General features: G+C 37.7%; 1 protein-coding gene across 5 annotated transcripts in view; it reads right to left on the bottom strand.

Annotated features, from left to right (window-relative positions):
• ADAMTS3 (ADAM metallopeptidase with thrombospondin type 1 motif 3) overlaps positions 1-20,937 on the bottom strand; it is a 270,723-nt gene that overhangs the window by 20,906 nt on the left and 228,880 nt on the right. For 2 of the 5 annotated variants that reach the window (XM_043906510.1, XM_043906514.1), the window contains 13 exons: positions 18,792-18,875; positions 16,394-16,550; positions 15,383-15,488; positions 14,838-14,981; positions 14,075-14,207; positions 11,997-12,110; positions 9,847-9,992; positions 8,467-8,642; positions 6,993-7,126; positions 5,250-5,373; positions 3,526-3,582; positions 3,195-3,278; positions 1,678-1,758 (listed from right to left, as the gene is read on the bottom strand). In XM_043906510.1, the coding sequence (XP_043762445.1) occupies positions 1,678-1,758; positions 3,195-3,278; positions 3,526-3,582; positions 5,250-5,373; positions 6,993-7,126; positions 8,467-8,642; positions 9,847-9,992; positions 11,997-12,110; positions 14,075-14,207; positions 14,838-14,981; positions 15,383-15,488; positions 16,394-16,550; positions 18,792-18,875 (1,540 nt within the window). The remainder of the gene's footprint in view (positions 1-1,677; positions 1,759-3,194; positions 3,279-3,525; positions 3,583-5,249; positions 5,374-6,992; positions 7,127-8,466; positions 8,643-9,846; positions 9,993-11,996; positions 12,111-14,074; positions 14,208-14,837; positions 14,982-15,382; positions 15,489-16,393; positions 16,551-18,791; positions 18,876-20,937) is intronic. The other 3 variants (XM_043906512.1, XM_043906511.1, XM_043906513.1) reach the window with 3 other exon arrangements.

Genomic DNA, 20,937 nt, shown 5'->3' with positions numbered 1-20,937 from the left:
ACTTCTGATAGGACTCATACTTCATTCAGTAGGCATTCAAAATTCTCAAGAAGCCTTCCTAGCCAGTTAAAAATAGTGGCAAGATGGTGAGATAGAAAATCAAAATTAACAAATATTCCCATTCAAAAACACTGCCAAAGCAGTTAACACTTTCTAACTCATTCATCCCATACATTTCCTCAGGAAGCTGGAAATATTTTTAAAATATTGGCTTCTTCTACAACAAGTAATACAAATGACTTATACTAGGACAGCATATAACATAATGCCTTTGTTTTTTTTAACTGTGTAGCTCTTTCAAGTTAAGTCAAAATATTAAAGGTACTCAAAATTGTTGAACTAATTTTTAGGCCAACAAGCAATTAATCCTGACAACTGTAAAATTCTAAGGTCACATTACCTACTTAAATGGTCAGGAAAAGCTCTTTACTGGTGACAGAAATTGTAATATATTACAGATTTTCTATATATTATTAAATAAAATGCTTTCTCTAATGAATAAAAATAAAAAATGGGATTTTAAAGTTTGGAGGTACATTGGTATTTAATGATATCAGAAAATAAAATTTCAAAAGTAATTACTATTACTAAAAATGTATAGAAAACATGAGTAATTTTAGTTAAATACACTTATTCCTCTTGAGATTTTAAACTATTTTTTCCAAAGATAATCTGAATTCCAGAATAAAAAGTAGGGAATTTCAATTATGGGATAAAGGACTGCAGCTAGACAGTGGAGACTGTTTTGGAATCTAGTAGTAAATATATTTTAAATACTAAGAAAAAATTCCATGAAACACCATAAAACAATACACTTTGAAGTTACATGTATTTAGAAAAGCAATTTACTATATATTTTCATAGGTTTGACAGATGTGTCAGTTTCAGAAATCTTCTTAGTGATTTAATGGTTCAAGGAATATGTGAAAGCTATGTTTACATTTGTGCATTCACTTTAAATATAAACCCTTCTAGAATGACATTTCTACATGATCTTCTAATGTAGAAAGGAGGAAAAAACCTTCTTTTGGAAATTATAAACAGGATAATTTGCAGGTAATAAACAGAAAACATGCAGAAAACGATTCTGTATGTGCCAGTCAAACTGGACACATAACAGACATAGGAAACTCTTTCCTGGATTAGCACAACCTGGATGTGGTTGCTTTTCAGTCAAAGAACTTAAAATGCACTAAAAGAAGAAGCATACAGTATGGCATCAACCAAAATATCAGAATTAATTTGTCAACATAAACATGGCAAATTTTTCTGATATTATTCCTTAATTTAGTGCATTTTACTAATATTTTAGGTTTTTTTCATCTCCCAATAACAGAATAAAAATGTATAACAAATTCACACTTACCAAATTATTTTTTCCCTCATGTCCTAATGAACCAACCCAGGTTTCACCAGAAATTAAAACTCTAGTTGTGAATATTTCTTATTGTAAAGAAAGAATAGTTGGGAGACATGACCAACGAAAATCAGGTAATGATGAATTTACATATAATTTTGAACCTTGCAGACCTATGCGTGTACATAGATATAGACACCTATGCATATACATGGACACAGATACACACATACACATGTATCCATATCTATGTATCATTTCTTTGACATTTCTACATTTCAGAGCATGATAAAGCACAGCCAGCAGACTGAAACACTTACCAAGAACATGAGGAGAAGCCTCGTCTTCTTGGATTAACACATGTCTAGCACCAGGGGGTATATCAAACATCTTAAGGTACCCTTTGCATGTGTAGTAAATATTGGAGGAAGCAAAGAAGAAAACAAAAGCAACAACCACGGTTAGTCAGGCATTACGTTCCTACGGCTCCTGCGTGCAGAAGAAGGCATCCATAAACCGAAAAAAGCAGTTTCCGAAATTAACTTCAAAGCACTGGCAGATTTTGTGACATCTGGCACAGGATCAGAGGCATATTTTTCTCTTTAATTGTTAAGTTGACAAAAAATTAGTCTTGTTTCTAACACCCTAGTCACTTATTTTGTATTGACTTACAAATTGTGGCAACAATAATTCAGGCAAATATAATACTATACTCTCCTGTGTCCCTCCATGCGACTTTAGTGTTTTAAATCGTCCTTTTGAATAGGGGCTCATTTCAAGTGTGATTAGTTGGTGAATTTCTTGAGATATTTTATTGGTCTATATATTATTTTAAAAGTCTAAGTGGCAAGTATAGACAGCTAAACTTCTAATTAATGAAATAGCTTCAGATTTAAAAGCCTGCTCTAGTCGAAAGAAATTACAAAAGAAAAACCAGTGAGTAGTTTTCATTTAGATTGTGATCAGCAACCACTTTTAAAGCTTTACACAGTTTTAAATGGCAATGCTGTAAAATATATTTTGTAGATTGGTTGGAAAACATCTGCAAGTTATGTCATGCATCGCCTTTACACTGACCCTAAATTCAATCTTCTAATTGAGAAACCGCAAACCAAAATGTTTAATAGGTTGTGTTAGGTTTTAAGGTCCTATTGTCCTATCTAATAAACCTTCATAGTATTATCACATGTCCTAAAAATTATCTTAACTGAACTGAAAAATTATCTTAAGATCATTTAGAATTAAGGTCTTAACTATAAATCAACAATAGTCAGGACAAATAGAGAAACCAAAATGTTTCTTCTCGTTTCCACCAAAAATGAATATAGGAAGATTATGCAACTTATACCTTCATTACATTATGAAACCTATAACTCATACATTATAAGTATTGACAGAAATACAGTTATAAATACACAATTGCTGGTGGAATCAGAAAGAAATCTGTTTTTTTGGTCATTTCTAAATGGACAATGATTACCTATAGGTAGATTTACCTGACTTTTAAAATAATATTTATTAGCGTCTTAATGGCAACCCACTCCAGTGTTCTTGCCTGGAGAATCCCATGGATGGAGGAGCCTGGTGGGCTACAGTCCAGGGGGTCGCAAAGAGTCGGACACGACTGAGCGACTTCCCTTTCACTTAACTAAGTGGAGTGGTCATTTTGGGGTCAGGGTTTTCAGCACCTGAGCCTGGGTGATACTCAGTACATGAAACGTACCATGTTTGCCTGAGTATCAGAAGCTGGAAGTAATGTGGTTAAGATACCAAGGGTAGCAAAACAGCTTGATGCCATTTATGGATGCCCATCTTTCTGCAGTTTGCTACAACTTACCCAATACATTTTTAGCTTCCCTTGTTTCAGCAAGAGAAACACTACGGGCTCCTTTGGGTAAAGTGAAGGCTCCTCTTGTCTTCCCTTAAATAGAACGTCTTTAATTAGTGGAGAGTTCATGTTTATCCAAGTCTTGCTGTTTCATTGACTATACTATAAGCTTTGTATAATTTTATTAGGTAACATATAAAATATGTTTCATAATTGTATCTGTTGAAGTCAAAATGCATTTATAATAGTTAGCTAATGCCAATAAACTGTTAATAGTCAATGAAAGTAAGACTAAGCATGAATGAGAAATGATATAGGTGATTTGAAGTCGAATACTTGCAGATTTCATTTTCCAGCAACTTGAGTTCTTTATGGCATCTCTTGCTTAAATTTTTCCCTGTTGGAAAAGGTTAATTAGTCTATTGAATAACTATGATGATAACATTAGTGCAAAGAAATGGATGTTAGATTATCTTGGAACAGTCTGAAAGCTTTCTTCTCTTCTTCTGAACTTAATTCAGAGGTTTAGCATAATTTTTGAGGTATCTGAAAAAAAAAGTATCACTACCTTTTATTACACATAATATAGAATGGATAACAATGGTAAAAAACCATTTTGTTTACATATATTCACTCTGGAAATAAGAAAAATTAATTATTTTACACCTAAATGAACAATTCATAACTGCAATAAAGCATAATAAATTATTTCACATTAAGATGGAGAAAATCATGTTACTCTACTAAATGTATATAATTTATGTACATAATTACAATTCTGCTTGCTTATTAAAATAATACCATAAGCCAGAAATGGCAATATTTGCTTTTTATAATTTTCAAAGTACAAACTATAGTAAATTATCACAGAGAAATAGCAAAGATATCAGTAACTAGAGGAGGGAATACCTAAGAAAAACACATTAGAATATGTTAGAATATAGTCACCTACCTCTGCCTGGCTCTAAATATATCAAAGGGCAAAGTTGACCTGTGTGGAAATGGCTTGAGGTGGGTGACTAGGGGATAATGGGAATAAAAAGAACTAAGAGAATTACTCCATTTGGATAAAGACTAGTTTTTTTTATACTTTCTTATTTTTCCAAAAGGAAAAATTACCGCAATGACAACGTGTTCAATGTAAACCAAATCTTTGTCCTTGTTTTGTTTTATCTTGTTTTCTATTATTTTGTGAGAGACTATATCTTGGATGTAAGAGAAGCTTTTCAAGGGAAGCCTCACATTAAATTTATTTTTAAATGTTGAATTCTGACAAACATTTGTTCAATAAATGTTTGTTGAATAACTGAATAATAATTGTTCCAAACTTAAAGAAATCATTCAGCAATCCATGTTTGTATCTAAATCTTTTATGAAAATTCCAATGTATAATTATGAAAACACTAATAATGTTGCATATTATTTGTTGCTTTTGGTTCCATCTGATGAACCTTCATTATATGCCTAAGTCTAGGCCATTGACTGTGTAACAAGAACAAAAATTCACACCCATAAGCAATTATATAGCTCAGGTTATTTTTGGTTACATGTACCTCAAACTCGTTTAATATGAAATTATAAATATTATGTGAAATATGAACCCAAGATTTATAGTTTTATAAATAGGATAAACTTATTCACTTTTAAAAGAAGCAAAGTGACTGTAATATTTTAAAAGTTGTATTTAAAGTTTTGAATATTTTTAACTTCTGATCAGTAATTTATGTGCAACAGAAAATCCAAAATAAGCATTAATTCTAATAATTAGGTTTAATACATTTTATTAAAAACACAAAATTAAACAGAACACATATTTTAACTAACTACTATAATTGATATTGTTTTAATTTGTTCCTTATCTAAATTTAGTAGATAGGTTTTCATCATGGATGCTATAGAGTATGAATTGTCAGGTATTTCAGTGATTTCTTAAAAGGTAATCTGGATGAAAATAAATCAGCAGCTAATTTTTTTGTGTGTGTTTAGAGAAAATGGTGCACTCCTAAAAGAAGTCTAAAAAAAAGGCAAATCATGGATACTGAATTCATGAGAACCTCATCTTACCAAGCTTCCTGGGTGTCCTGGTAAATGTCCCCTTTACAGTTCGACAATGGGAATTATCTCCTCCACAGACACCACACTTATCCTCAACCTTGTTAGAACCGATTTCTTTATCACAGCCCACTTTCTGGGGAGAGAAGATATTAGATGTAGCTCATTTTAACGTGCCAAGCAAGTAAAGTTAACACACTGGAGCATGATATACCATTTGTTCCATCATGAGCCCACAGCCAGGCACCAAACTCCCTAACTCTAATTTTTAACATCTCGGTCTTTTAAAGAACTATTATAAAATCAAATGACTTGTACTCTGGGTAGTTATAAAGGATAAATTTCCCTCAGTCTAATGAAGTGTTTCTCCTATCATATGTAGTCAATCATCAAACATTTATTGAACACAGATGTTGTAGCTGATGCTGAGGAGACAAAAATTAAGATGTGGATGTGTTTTTTTCCCCAGTTGCCTTCATATTTATAAAGAAGAAAATCAAAATAGAGAATTGTCCATTAGTACAAACTTTACAAGTTGGTAAGAGATGTGAGACAAAACATCACTGGTGAGATTTTCAAAGTACCTTGAAGGAACAGGGGGTGCAGAAGGCAATTCAAGAATGCAAAGGGATTCAAACAAAGCCAAGGAAGTCATCCGTTTGTGGAAAGTGGGTTCAGAAAACAATTGTTCTGCTTGTTTGTTCTAGTGGTTGTCATGTCCAACTCTTTTGCTATGCCATGAACTGAAGTCTGCCCCTCTGTCCATGGGAATTCACAGGCAAGAATACTGGAATGGGTTGCCATTTTCTTCTTCAGGTGATCTTCCCAACCCAGGGATCAAACCTGTGTCTCCTGCATTGGCAGGCAGATTCTGTACTATTGAGTCATCATGGAAGCCCAACTGGGGTGGATCTTTAATGTGAATTGCTATTGGGTAATGATGATTCTGCACTTGTAAGTTTGAGATGAGAGTGAGCAGAGAAAATGATGACACATATATACTTAACGCACTCCCAGATACTGTGGGAGGTGAAAGATGAGCAAAACACAGATTCTACTTTCAGGGAAATTTTAGTTCAACTATGAGGCATCGCATATTTGAGATTTTTTTATATTAACACCTTACTTGTACCTAGGTCAAAAGGAATCAAGCAGCAGCAATATGTTCAGTTAATGAGATAATTCCTTATCATTTTAACTTGTGAACATGGACAAGAAATAAATGGCATAAGAAAAGACTGAACAGACAAAAAGCTTTTGCATCTTCACTAGTACTTTTGTTCTGATGTGGAATTTAGTATTTAAAGTTAGAAGTAATTGGAAGGTGAGACAGGGAGAAAAAGAAGTTTCTATTACCTTTTAAGATGATAAAGCACATTTTGCATTGAATTTAAAAAAAAGACTTGGTATTGTACTAGTGGATGGCTAGGATAAAATACTCAAAGCAAAGGCATGGTTCCAGTTGTATTCCCAGTCCTAAGGCCTCAGGACCACCCCCCACCCCTGAAATGCATTTGACTGGAAATGAGAAAAACTGATTAAATATTGATTTTGCCGGTGACCAAAGTTTGATTTTATTAAGTGCAATTTCTTCCAAATTTAGTTGAGCTACTGAACTATTCATGGACTCTCATTGTAATGTGATCTCACATAAGAAAGAGTTAAAAAAAATTCTGAAAATATGCCGCTGAATGAGAAGAAAAGGGGAATGGCACAATTCTGTAGGAAGCTTTGGTGGAAGCAACCTGAACTCACCACACACTCTCCGCGCACACATATGCTATATGGGTCTTTGTAGGAGCAGCGTGTTCCGTCGTGCACCAGCTGTTTCATATAAGCAACATCTCCAGTCTCTTTGGATTGACAGTACAGGTGGCATCTTTTCTTGGCTGTATAAGATGGAGGATTAAGCCAATCATTTATGCAAAATGGTACATTTGAATAGTATAGTTTGTTTTTAAAATATACAGTTTCAACATGGCTTTCTGGAAACAAATTGTATAAATACATAAAGAGTTGGGGGGAAAGTACACGTACTTGGCATATTTATTTTAATCAGGGTGACCCTATGATTTGTCATCTAAACTGGGATAATTCAGATAGTGAAAAGGAGCTCTATTAATGTTATAGAAAGGAATGAAAGTGAAAGTGTTAGTTGTTCAGTCATGTCTGATTCTTTGTGACCCTATGGACTGTAGCCTGCCAGGCTCCTCTGTCCATGGAATTCTCCAGGCAAGAATACTGGTATGGGTGGCCATTCCCTTCTCCAGGGATTTTCCCAACCCAAAGGTAGAATCCAGGTTTCCTGCAGAGCAGGCAGATTCCTTACCATCTGAGCCGCTAGCGAAGCCCCTAACAATATAAATCGGTATGACTGGTCCCATACAACGCAGGCTCTATGGCTACCCTAGATTTAACCATGGTTATTCAATAAATTTCATTCAAAAGCAATTTAGTTTTAGTGACACTTAGAGCACTGAAAAGGTTTCTCTTTTGTTTGTCCCAGTGGCCTAGTACAGTTTTTGCTTCTTGTAGGATCTCATTAATTAAATCTAATTCATGTGACTCATTTTCTTCAAATTAATCAAAATAATGCATTGCAATTCTGAATTCTTCCACATGTGCATCTTTCCTTTAAAACAGGTGTAAACTGAACTCAGCAGTGTATTCACCCAAATAAGATATATGTCAAGAAGTTCCCATCTGAACAGATTTAACTGAAAATTCAGGGCTAAGGAGTGAAACATGATAGGGGAATTTCCCAGTGTATTTCTTAATAACTAATGTACGTACAAAAGTAAAAGGTTATGAAGTGCCTTTTGTTATTCAGTAATGGTCTTTGTCTTGTTCCTGACTTGATTGTAAAATAACTGTATTTTCTCTAGTTGTTCAGAAAAGAAAGATCACAATATTACAGAAGCATTTCCTAGCAGAGGGATTTCAGTTGCATGAGGAAACTCAGCATCTCTCCCAGGCACTGCTTTCCACTCGTCTTTTCAATAGTGATGGTGGCTATACTGCCTGCCAGGAACGATTCCATAATTCTCACCTCTCTAGAGAAAGGAGTGTATTAGCCTTATTCTTGGAAACCCAGGAGGACTCACCCCTATATGCACCAAGTCTCCTGAATTACCAAGTGGGGATCGAGAGTCCCAGGGATTGTGTGTTGGCAAAGCTTAAGCTCTAAGTAACTGTCCACACTGCAAGAGAAGCGTGGGTGTCAACTCACAGTCGGGATGTTCATATGGCAACCAGTGGTGTTTGGTATTCTGGTATTCAAAGTGGGAGTTACGCTGCTGGCACTGCTGGGCTCTGAAGTCCTCAAAGTGTTTTTGGCATTCTTCTGTATTACAAAGCTGGTACTCAAAATTAACGCCAGGACAATCCTGACCACCATTGATGGGCCTAAAGAAAAGACAACATTGAGAAAGGCCTTTTGGCTCTGGTCCAGTGGCTGAAGCTTGCAGGCACAGTGCTGGAGGGCAGAAAGCCAGAGCTTCTGAGCTGCCAGCCCAGTGAATGGACTCATACTTCCTAATTTCAATCCCTTTCCCAAGGCACTGTCTTCTCCCTGCTAGGGTTTGCTGGAGGGAAGCCCCAAACTCAAATCAGTATATTTTAAAACAGTGTATTCTTTCAAACGATATGTTTTAAATGCACAAAAAAAGTATATAAAGAAACAACAAACGGGCATATGGTCTCAGGAAAATTCTATATTTTTATCCTGCATAAAACATGTATTTGCAATCCAAAGAAACATTAATCATGGCTCTATGCCTGTTTCTTAATACATCCAATGCAAACAATAATCCTATCTTCCTTAGAGAAAAATTGCAATGATTAAATGAGTTACTGTGTTTAAAACACTTAGAAAAGAGTGTGGCATGTGGCGAGCCCTTGCTGTTCCTACTACTATAATTTTTATTGCTTCTGTAAATACTACCATCATCTCTTCCTGTGAAACAGACAGGGTAACCCTCGGTCTTTGTACAAAGATGTGCTCAGAGCCATCCTGCTGCCAGACAAAGAAAACGGGTACCAAATGTTAAACCCTACACAAGGAAGACTGTCCTAATAAGTCTGATAGTTCAGTGTTGTTTTTTTTTTTTTCCCCTGCAGAAAATAAGATTTGCTAAGCACATAACAGGGATTCCAAAAATTTTCTCTGGGAGGACAAATGGATAACTTTCCCCCCAACAGTTCCTTGGTCTTTCTTTCACCGTCTTCGTGGCTCAGCTCTGAAACACCCCTCTCCTGACTCTGAAGTGAGGGAGCCTCTGTGGTTAGGGAGCTTCTGCCGACAGGCCTGTGCTTCCTAGAGCGGGTCTCACAGCCTCGGTGCCCAGTGCTAAGGACGCAGTCATCTGCTTTCCCTGCTCAGTTCCAGAGCCTCCTAAACTGCAATTTCTTTAATAATCTCTAACCTTAATCACGGACTGCTCTTCACTGGATGGATTCCTGGGGATTTACGCAAAATAGACACTTAAACGCTTAGTTTTCATGGTCTGTGTTTTACATGTTACTTTGTGAAACTGAACGTTAATGGCATAATATTGAAGCATTTTCTGGTCTGTTCCCAAGTGATGTGCATGATAGGAGGTACACTCACGTTGGATTATTGCACTGGCGTGTTCTGAAGCGCACACCAGTTCCACATGTCCGGGAACAGGAGCCAAATTTGGTCCAGGATCCCCAGTTACCATCTTGTTTCTGCTGATTAGCATTCTTCCACATGCAATGGCCTTTATAGCACCACTAGGAAAATGACAAAAACAATTATGAAATTTTGTGCACGTGCTAAAATTGAAGTTGTTATACAAGGACCACCAAGTGAAAGACTTCCTTTCTTTTTTATTTCTTTTTCCGGTGAAAATACACTTAAAATCATCCCAAAGTAATTATAACAATATGGGGACCTGGGTAATTTAGACTTGCATTTTTAAGTATAAAATTAAAATAAAAAATAACATTAATTCAGACAAGTTTTTAAATGACCCATTTATCAGTGAGTATCAAACATCATAATCAATAAGGAGATCTGAGCACTTAATTTGCCCAGTCAGTGCTAGTCTACCCTTCATCCCTTGTTATTCATATTATTGGAATTTTTTAAGGACAATATGCTCCCCTTTAAATAATGACAGGAAATGATATGCCTTAACTTTGAAAACAATTAATATAACATATCTAAAACATATATAGCTTTCACAATGATCCTAACAAATAGATAGGTCAGATATATTATCTTTATCCTTCAGATGAGGAAATTGGGGCCCGGAAAGGACCATGGATAGTGTAAGACCCTGTGACCAGAGGAACTAAGTGGGGAATACTAAAACACAGATACTGTAGAGACATAGAGTTTATAGTATCCAACACACAGCAGATGCTCAAAAGGCATTAGTTCTTTTCCTTTCTAACATTTTGATTCATGTTTTTATCCTACACACAATAAAACTCAACTTTGGGAAATTTAAACATAACACAAATATATTTAAGGACATTGGATGCCCAGATTTGGTTTAGAGGATATCTTTTGCATAAAGCAAAAACGAATCAACTCATCGTTGCTTTTGCTTTTTCAGTCATGAAGCCATAATACCAAATTTTCCCAAAGCAACATGCTATATGTTATGAGTTTAGCATAATTCCTAACAGTTTAAACATGAATAATGACAGATTTTCTTATTACTATTATGTATGCAATTCTGAGAGCAAGGACAGTTTATACACATTTGAAATAGAGCCTTAAAGAGCTTTCAAAGAACTAAAAACTATATAAACCTTCTTTGCCAGGTTTTGGTCCTATCTACAATATCTTATTTCCAAACTAGTCAAAGCCCTTCAACGTGAGTTCTCAACATGCCTTTGTCTGGGGTTTCGTGATCTTTCCCCTCATGAGTAGTGAAGCTTGGCACTGGGCCAGTTTCTGAGCATTGACTCCTCACTACACAACTTGAGATTGAAAACTTCTGGGCATCTTTCCCCAAGGAGCAAGGCCAAATCTTCTGTCTAAGTTCACATGACTTTATTTCTGGACAACTTTCACAAGAAGTGTGATGCCAGCAAGTAAATCAAATCCCATTAGAGCCCAGACACTCCACTGAGCAGCCGCTTCCTATTCTATCAGTCGGGGGCTGAACAGTGGTCCCAAAGATGCCAAGTCCTAATCCTTAAAATCTGTAAATGCTACCTTATTTGGAAAACAGCCTTTGCTCATGTAATTACATAAGAAGTTTTAGATGGGGAGATTACCCTGGATTATTCAGGTGAACCCTAAATGCCATCACATGTACCCTTATAAGAAAGGGGCAGAGGGAAATGGACACGCAGAAGAGAGGGAGCAGTGTGGGCACAAATGCAGAGATTAGAGTGGCATAGCCCCAAGTCAAGGAACCCAGGCAGCTACCAGAAGCTGGAAGAGCCAAGAACAGGTTGTCCACGAGAGCCTCTGTGGGGAGGGCCCTTCTGCCCACACACTGATTTCAGCTCAGTGAAACCAACTTTGTTCTTCTGGCCTCCAGAACTGAGAGAATAATTGTTTTAACCCACTCTCTGGTAATTTGTTACTAATTTGCTAGAGCACCTCTAGGAAACTAGTACATGATGTTTGTACATTATCACAGTGAAACTTCACATCTTATAGTTTTCCTAAAGGTGACAATACATGTCATTTTAAAGATGATTCTTATGCAACATATTTACTGTATAAACATAATATAAACATAAATATTTACTGTATAAACAGGTTATACTCACTTTCCCAGCAGCACATTCGGTTCCATCAAGTGGGGGCCCTTTTTTAGTCTTACAAAAGTAGGGATTATCAGGATGGCTACACCAAAGCTGTTTACATGGGTCAAACGTTCGGAACTGGAAAAGAGAAAAACCAAACTCTGAATGACGTAGAGATGGAATGACTTGTACCGATAATACCTGCTATACAGTTTCTTCATGTCATGTTTCTTGGATATTTTCATTTCAAGGTAATAGTCAAAGTTGTAGCATGTTAAGAAAATAAACATGGCCAAGAATTCCAAGTAAAGAATACTTTTATTCTGCTCTTCTAAAAGAACACTGGTGAACAATGAGTCTGGTTCTCCAGTTGACTTTTACTATTCTGCATGCCATTTCTATCTTATGGTTTTCAGATGTTTAAAGAGTGAGTAATTATAACAAATATTATAAATATGAAAATGTCGTAGCAGTTTTGCAGCTCTCAAGCCATCAAAATGGCTTCTCTTTATCCCTGAATGTATGAACCAGTCAGATATAAAAAATAAAAATGCTCATCATGAGCTCACTAAAAGCAGAAAATATCTGTCAAACTTTCCATGTAAGATACTGTATTCCAGGTGTAACAAAATGTCATAATACATTCATGTTTTTATAAAGTACTTTCTATATATTTGATCTTCATACCATGGCTGAGAAATATGGGTTATAAGGTAAGACTATAGTAATGGATACAAACCAAACAGTCATACAGCCAGGTCAGCATCTTAGTTTTCTCATCTTAAGAATGTTTTTTATTTTCCTAAATCACTATATTATATAATATCCAAGTGTATATGTAAGCACACATATTTGTGTGTACTGTTTCCTCATCTACTCTCTAACAGTAAATTTCTTATCATTCTTCAGATATAAAAAATAAACCTATATATCAAATGCCAGTTTATCTACATATTCTTTCCCTATGCCATTAACTAGGCTTCCCAGGTGGCAGAGTGGTAAAGAACCCACCTGCAATGCAGGAGACGGCAAGAGATGCGGGTTTGATCCCTGGGTAGGGAAGATCCCCTGGAGTGGGAAGCAGCAACTCACTCTAGCACTCTGGACTGGAAAACTCCACGGACAGAGGAGCTTGGCGGGCTACAGTCCATGAAGTTGCAAAGCGAAGACATGACTGAGCATACACACTCATACCATTAATCATCCTCATACAGTCTTATCGTCATAGCTTTCTTTTTTTTCTTTAACGTTATTTATTTATGGCTGTGCTTGGTCTTCATTGCTGCACTGGCTTTTCTCTAGTTGTGATGCACAGGCTTTTTATCACGGTGTCTTCTCTTGCTGTGGGGCGAGGGGTCTAGGGTGCACAGGCTTCAGTAGTTGTGGCCCCCGGGCTCTAGAGCAGAGGCTTAAGAGATGTGGAGCATGGGCTTAGTTGCTCTGAGGCACGTGGGGTTTTCCCGGACCAGGGATCGAACACATGTCTCTTGCATTGGCAGACAGATCCTTTAGCACTGAGCCACCAGGGAAACTCCGTCATAGCTTTCTTTTAAAATTAGTGCTCATTTTCGATCTGGGTTTTTTTGTTCTAATTCCTACTACTTAATGCAGAAATTGTAATTTTCTACAATATTGAGCCAGAGCTTTAGAATTCTCAGGTTAAAACATTAACGCAGGAAAACGGGAACTGACTGTATATCTTACAGGCAAACCAAATAGCGATGTATGTGTATCTGCAAAGGCAGAATTTCAACAGCAGATCAACTTCTTTCAGTGAAATACATTTTTCCTTGCTCTAACACATAAAGCTTCCTCTAACATATAAGAAGCCCCATTTGCCAGCTGTGTGACTTAAGCAAGTTGCATAACCTCTGTAAGTCTTGGCTTTTTCATCTGTAAAATAAAAGTACACCAACTTCCTTCTAGCCTATCACAAGGATTAAATAAGAGTATATTTAAAGCACTTCGCTTTAGCATGTAGAGACATAGAAGACACAAATCATTGGTTCATATTCTTGCACCAGTGAATCTGTAAAGGTCACCAAACAGGAGCTACACAAACAGATTTTAAGATGCAAAAATCTACATTGACTGTAACGTACCGCAGTGCACATTTTATAACCAACTCCAAAGTCAAAACGACACTGCTCATCCATAGAATAATTGATTCCAGGAAGTTCTGGGAGTTTGGGCCAGTCATGTTCAAATGGGTCATCAAGGAGACAGTCATAGGAACTGGAGGAAGGAAAATATTGCATACAGCTAAATGTTCATTTTTTTAAATCATATCTCAGTGAGAAAGTATTCTTAGGTTACATACTCTGGAATTTCATCAGATCATAAAGCAAGTTCATGAAAGCATATCTTTTAAGGATTTTGGTTTCAGCTCCATTTAGAAAAAGACCATTCATCTTTATTCTTCCCAGGAAAATAAGCCAAGCATACTCAAAAACACAGTAGAACTGTAACAACCTTGTTCATGTCCCTAGCTGAACCCCAATGGTGTGGCAGGGCAGATCCTGACATCCACCCTATGGGGTACAGGTGGTATACCTGAAGCAGGCATTGTGTGACCACCCTCTCTTCATTCTCAAATCAACTTTGACCATTAGTCAAAGATCCCACAGAGAATTTACTGAAAGGAAATCACAGTTAAAAAAATTCACTTCAAGTCTAGGCTTACAGCTTCAAATATTACAATCACGTTATGGGATTACTGTGCCAAAAGCTAAGTCACAAGAAAATGTTTATCATGAACAAGAGTTTTCATTCACTGGGAGTTCGGTTATGATCAATGCCCTAAGAGACAGTTTCACGTCTGTATTTCTACTGTAACACTCTCATGACACGAAGAAGGAGACATACTGTATGTATCTTTTCAGTTCTTGGCCGCTACACCGGGACCAGTGGTAACGATGAAATGCGGCTTGCACCAACGGAGCCATGACACTTCCCATAGCCGTCTCATCGCCGCACCTGTTGCCCTGTCCATCGTGTTCCATCCCCAACCTAGAACACAGAGTGAGACCTCACTGGTAAGAATCAACATAGAGACCACGGCTTTGGCATAATTTCTGTTTTGAAAGTAAGTACATGGAAATAGGTATTTTTTCTTAAGCTAACAAGGCTTTTGTGGAGGAGTCACAGACACTGTGAAACTGGGAGCAATGTGGCAGAAATGCCTTTCTTGTTCTTGTAGCTACAAAAAGCCCACGAGTGTCTCTGCAAGCCAGTCACTCATTTGGTTTCCGTGCATGACCTCTTCGCTCTTTTCAGCTCCTCAAACTTGGCAAGAGGGTGAGAGTTGCATGCTGGCATGTGCTCGGCCCAAAGTATGAACAATACTGAGAGAGGCAGAAAGAAAAGACCTTGCTTTTTTCCCCACTCTATAGCTGTCAACAGTGACTTACACATGGCCGGTTTCATGTGCTACTACAAAGGCAGATGAAAAACCATCCTCGTGATTCAGGGTACAGCTTCTCACCGGGTGACACATGCCTGTGACTGGAGCATATCCTGTAGAGAATAACAATTACTTTTATTTTCATTTTATGAGAAAACCCATTAAGAATTACTACTGGGCAGTGCGTCCAGGGGAAAAAAAAAAAAGAATTACGACTGGATCTTTGCCGAGGGAAAAAGAAAAAAGCTTTTCAGGAAACAGAGGCAGTATTATTTCACTGCTAGCATCATGTCACATTCTCCTGGGAAAGCCACAGGTAATGGCCCTCTGAAAGGATTCACTGGGTCTGCAATTTTCTCCTCTCCTAAGGGACAGAACTGCCTGGGGTTACCATTCTGCTCTGCCCACCAACTTAAGCCCTACCTTTCTGCTGTGGTGAATGTTCCTTCAAATCATGGTACTGATGAAGGGAGTCTGAGATTCCATCAACGTTGAAAAGAAAGTGGTCAGTCTAATCTTTTTTTTTTTTTTGAAGTCTACATCAGAGTTTATTAGATAGATAGATGTAAGCTGACTTTGGAAGAAAGTTCTTCGGCAACAGACATTTCCCATGGCACCTCTTTTCCCCTTCTAAACACTCAGTGGAAATCGCATTGCATTTTATAGCAGCCCCTCTGTACCCCAAATGTACACCCATTATTGTAAAGGAGAGCATAGTATATCATGGTATTTAGGTGGCATTTAACATTATGAATTCCACGGAAGTCACTAGAAGCAGAAAGCAAATGTATGCTTGGCTGAGGCAAAGATGAAAGTGATGGTGGAGATGTGAACATGGGAACAGACTCCCTGATTCAGGATTGCTCTTTTTTTTAAGATTTAAAAATATTTAATTTTATGTTGCAGTATAGTTGATTTATACTGTTGTGTTAGTTTCAGGTGTTACAGCACAGTGATTCAGTTGTACTTTTGAAAAGCCATGCCCTTAAGTTTTTCTGCTACATAGTAATGGAAATACCTTGCATTCCAGCAGGTCCGAAGTCTTGCCTGGTTAAGAAAATTGCGTGATCATGGTGTTCAGAGTGATTTGGATCAGATTTTTGTTGTTGGCAAGCCCAGCGACACACGTTCTCCAGGCTCCTGGATGGATTTCCCCTTTCTATGAGGCTGATGGACTAGGAGAAAACAATATGTTAAAGACATACATAATATTAATATTTTCCCAAAGGCTTCAATGAATAACTTTCTCTGAAATTAACATTGAGATTACAGTAATTAAATAATGTACAATAATATTATTGGGGGCTTGTTTAGATAACTAATATCATTTGGAAATTCTAAATGCACCTAAGGGATACATTTATGATGATCAACATTATCTGTGTGAAAGGTGGCTGACACCATTAACTGAAATACGTGATGATGAATTTTCTTGCTACTGTGAAGCAACTCAGCATTAATCAACTGGGTAAAAAATCTAGATAAATATTAAGAACAATAACAGAAGCTAGATGGAAAGATTTGGGAGACTTTTTCTCCAGAAATGTTAAAGCCAAAGATCTTCAGTTTCTTTTTTTTTTTTGCTTCAAAATTAATCAAAGCTGGTTTGTATAATTTGAGAAGCAGTCAAATTATATAAACCTCACACTGAAAAAAATAATTACCCGTTATTTTAACCTCACAGCAATGAAGAGAGGGGGCACTCATATCCTGCTGTTCCAAGAAATGGAGTGACATTCCTGGGGACCCTACTGTGCATGTGTGCTCAGACATGTCCAACTTTTTGCAACGCTATGGACTGTAGCCCAACAGGCTCCTCTGTCCATGGGATTCTCCAGACAAGAACACTGGAGTGGATTGCCATTTCCTTCTCTGGGGGATCTTCCCGACCCAGGGTTAAGCCCATGTCTCCTGCATCTCCTCCATCGCAGGTGGATTCTTTACTACTTGAGCCATTGGGGAATGCAGTTACTATCACACTGTCGTCAGGAGATAAAAGTTCAGAGCGAAAGGCCCCATCCTTTAAGAACCCAGGAGCCACACTTCCCTGAGGAGTTCTGATGGAACGAGAAACTGAATTTGGAACCTCAAATTAGTTCTTACTTGGCTGACTGGCTGAGAGTTTTCTTACATTTCAGCAAATGGTTTTATCAGTGTTTACATTCTTAATAAAAAAGTTTGGTTTGTTATATGTTGATCACATACTTCTCCAAAGAAATGATTTTAACAATGAACTGAAGGCGCTCGACATCTCCAGCTGGAGCTGACTTGCCTTCTGTGCTGGAGACACAAAGGAGGTCAGGTTTGTGGGGGAAACTAAAGATAATGACACCCTTTCACCAGAAATGGTAAGTTTCCATACATAATAAAATGCAAACACATGGACTTTTCCCCCTGTTCTTGCTAAATGCCTATTTCATTAGTATTCCATAATCAGGAGGATTAACTATGGGAGGGGGTTATTTAATTTTAAGCAACAGGAAAGCTGCCAAGTTAGTCACTTCCCCTATGTTTTCTCCTCAAGAGGAGAGACTATTTCATCCACTCCATTATTTCCAAGGACAGGAATCCAACTAGTGCCATTTTAAAGCCAGCTAAAGTTACACTACATAAAAATGCCTATTGTATGTATTCTGACTCAACACTTTGTTTTCAAGATTATAAGATTAATGCCCTTTAAGAAAAAATTCACTGTATGCTTCGTTTTTATTAATTGGAAAGATGTGAAATATTCCTTTTAAGAAATCATGAGAGAGTAAGGATCTCTGTTATTTTATTAATCCGCCTGTAATGTAGGACACCTGGGTTTGATCCCTGGGTTGGGAAGATCCCCTGGAGAAGGGAACAGCTTACCCACTCCACTTTTCTGGCCTGGAGAACTCCATGGACTGTATAATCCATGGGGTCACAAAGAGTTGGACACGACTCAGTGACTTTCACAGCCTGGCACACACACACAGGTATATCTGAAGCATCTAGAAAGCATTTGACACAGAGCAGGCACTCAACATACATGTTTTGGATTAAAAAATCAATCATAAATTTAATGCTGGTGGTGTTGTTCAGTTGAACAGTTGTGTCTGACTCTTTGCGACCCCAATGAACTGTAGCACACCAGGCTTCCCTGTCCCTCACTATTAAGGAAATCCTCTTTTTTCATTATATTGTCATACCTAAAATCAGGATAATTATCTCCAAATCCATTAGACAGAGGTAAACACATCAAATGACACCAGCACAAAAATCATTCATTATCTAATCTAAGTTAGAGATCTCCATTCATGGGGCAGTTTTCTCTTCTCAATTCAGAGCAACTGGAGTCTATGTGAGACATATCTACTATAGCTTCAGTAGACTAATCTGTTTGCTAACCCACTCTTTGATGTTCACAGTTCACATATAGTAAGACATTTTACCTTTGCATAACCCAGCATTATCATGCGCACCAGGACTACATTTATATGCACTCCCAGGGACTCATCATGGTAAATTTCATTCACCTAGAAACAAAGGAGATAATTACTAGAAGAAAGGCCACACAAAGAACTTCAGGAGATGGACACTTAAGGAAATGGCCATGTAATCCCAAATACAGGAGTCAAGTCACTTTTTTTTTTTTGTAGTTTAGTTTAAACTGATATCTGAAATGAAATAATTTACTTTTAACTTTGGAATGATTCCTGGCTATATGAATTACTGATATTGTAAACCCTGTAGTATCATGAACATAGAAAATAGGCTGTAAAAGGGTTTCATTAAACTATTGCAGTGTTAAGAATCCATGTGTACTATGATCCACGGACAAAATTCATCAAAAGCAGTCACATTTAAGAATCTGCCTTCCAATGCAGGAGACACAGGTTTGATCCCTGGCCGGGAAGATCTGCTAGAGGAGGGATAGGCTACCCACTCCAGTATTCTTGGGCTTCCCTTGTGGCTCAGCTGGTAAAGAATCCACCTACAATGCGGGAGACCTGGGTTCGATCTCTGGGTTGGGAAGATCCCTGGAGAAGGGAAAGGCTACCCACTTCAGTATTCTGGCCTGGAGAATTCCACAGACTCTATAGTCCATGGGGTCGCAGAGTTGGACACGACTGAGTGACTTTGACTTCACTTCGGGAAGATCCCACATGCCGTGGGACAACTAAGCCCGTGAGCCTTGACTACTGAAACCCAAGTGCTCTAGGGCCCTTTATATGGCATTCTAGAAAAGGCAAAATAGTACTAATAGAAAATGGATCAGAGTTTGCCAGAGGCTAGGTGTAAGGGAATGGATTTGCCTGCAGTGAGGCTGAAAGGAACTTTTTGGAGTGATTGAAAGTTTTCAGTATCTTGATTGTGGTGGTGATAACTATGTACATTTATCAAAGCTCATTGAATTATGTACTTATGGTGAATTTTGCAATATGAAAACTATGCCTCAATAAACCTGGCAGAAAATATTTACACAGAAAAAAAAAAAAAAAACAAGAGAAGAAACTGCAATGACAGAATCCTGTGCACCACAACTAGAGAATAGCCCCTGCTTGCCGCAACTAAAGAAAGCCCGCCTGCAGCAACGAAAACCCAGGACAGCCAAAAAATAAACAAACGAAAGCTATAGTAAGACCATGATTCAGGTGAAGCATCTGCCAGCAGAGGGATGGCAACCACGTGAAGAAAAAGAGCCAGCACGTCCTTCAGGGCATCTCTGTCACCACCAGGGCCGCGACCTTTCGTTAGGGAAGCTGGCGTGCAGGGGCTGTGGTGCTACTATGGGCCAGTATCTGGGTGGTCCTCCCAATGCCTCCTCCACCCCAAGAGTGGGGCATCTGAGGCAGTGATTACTTAGAAGTCCTACAGTAAAGAAATCCTCCCACATTTGAATTACTAAGATAAGATGACTGTTCAAGTACATATAATATCAGTCCTGGGTAAATCTCAGAGGGGGCAAAGTTGAGTCACTGCTCTTGATTTAATTTTAAATGTTAAATTAAAATTTCTACAGGTAATCTGGTATACTTTAAAACCATAGCTATTAGGACTTACACAACCTCAGAGGTCATAGTCCAACAGACTTTTATAGATGAGGAAGATGAAGACCATAGAGATTAATTAACATGCAGAATTCTGACAGTCAGTTATTGACAGTCTAGAGAGACTCCTGGCTTCCCTGAAGGCTCAGCAGTAAGGAATCTGCCTGCAACATAAGAGACACAGGAGATGCGAGTTTGACCCCTGGGTCTGGAAGATCCCCTGGAGGAGCAAATGCCAACTCGCTCCAGTATTCCTGCCTGAAAAATCCCATGGACAGAGAAGCCTGACAGGCTATATTCCAAAGGATTGAAAAGAGTTGGACACGACTGAAATGTACGACCATGCAGAAGAGCAAAGTGACTTCTATCTTCTGGTTATGCTAGTGCAAAATTGGTGTGAATAAAAATTGCTAGGAAGTTGGAAATGCTAGCAGAAATGGGAAAGGTGGATTTATCTGGCTACAATTCAAAGTTCTTAGCTATTCTCAGGAACAGGGAATCAACATTTGTCATAATAACTGAAAGAGGGATGGAAAATGAACCTCAA

This window comes from Cervus elaphus, chromosome 6, assembly GCF_910594005.1.
Source record: "Cervus elaphus chromosome 6, mCerEla1.1, whole genome shotgun sequence".
NCBI lineage: Eukaryota > Metazoa > Chordata > Mammalia > Artiodactyla > Cervidae > Cervus > Cervus elaphus.
This window is presented reverse-complemented; position numbering and strand designations above follow the sequence as displayed.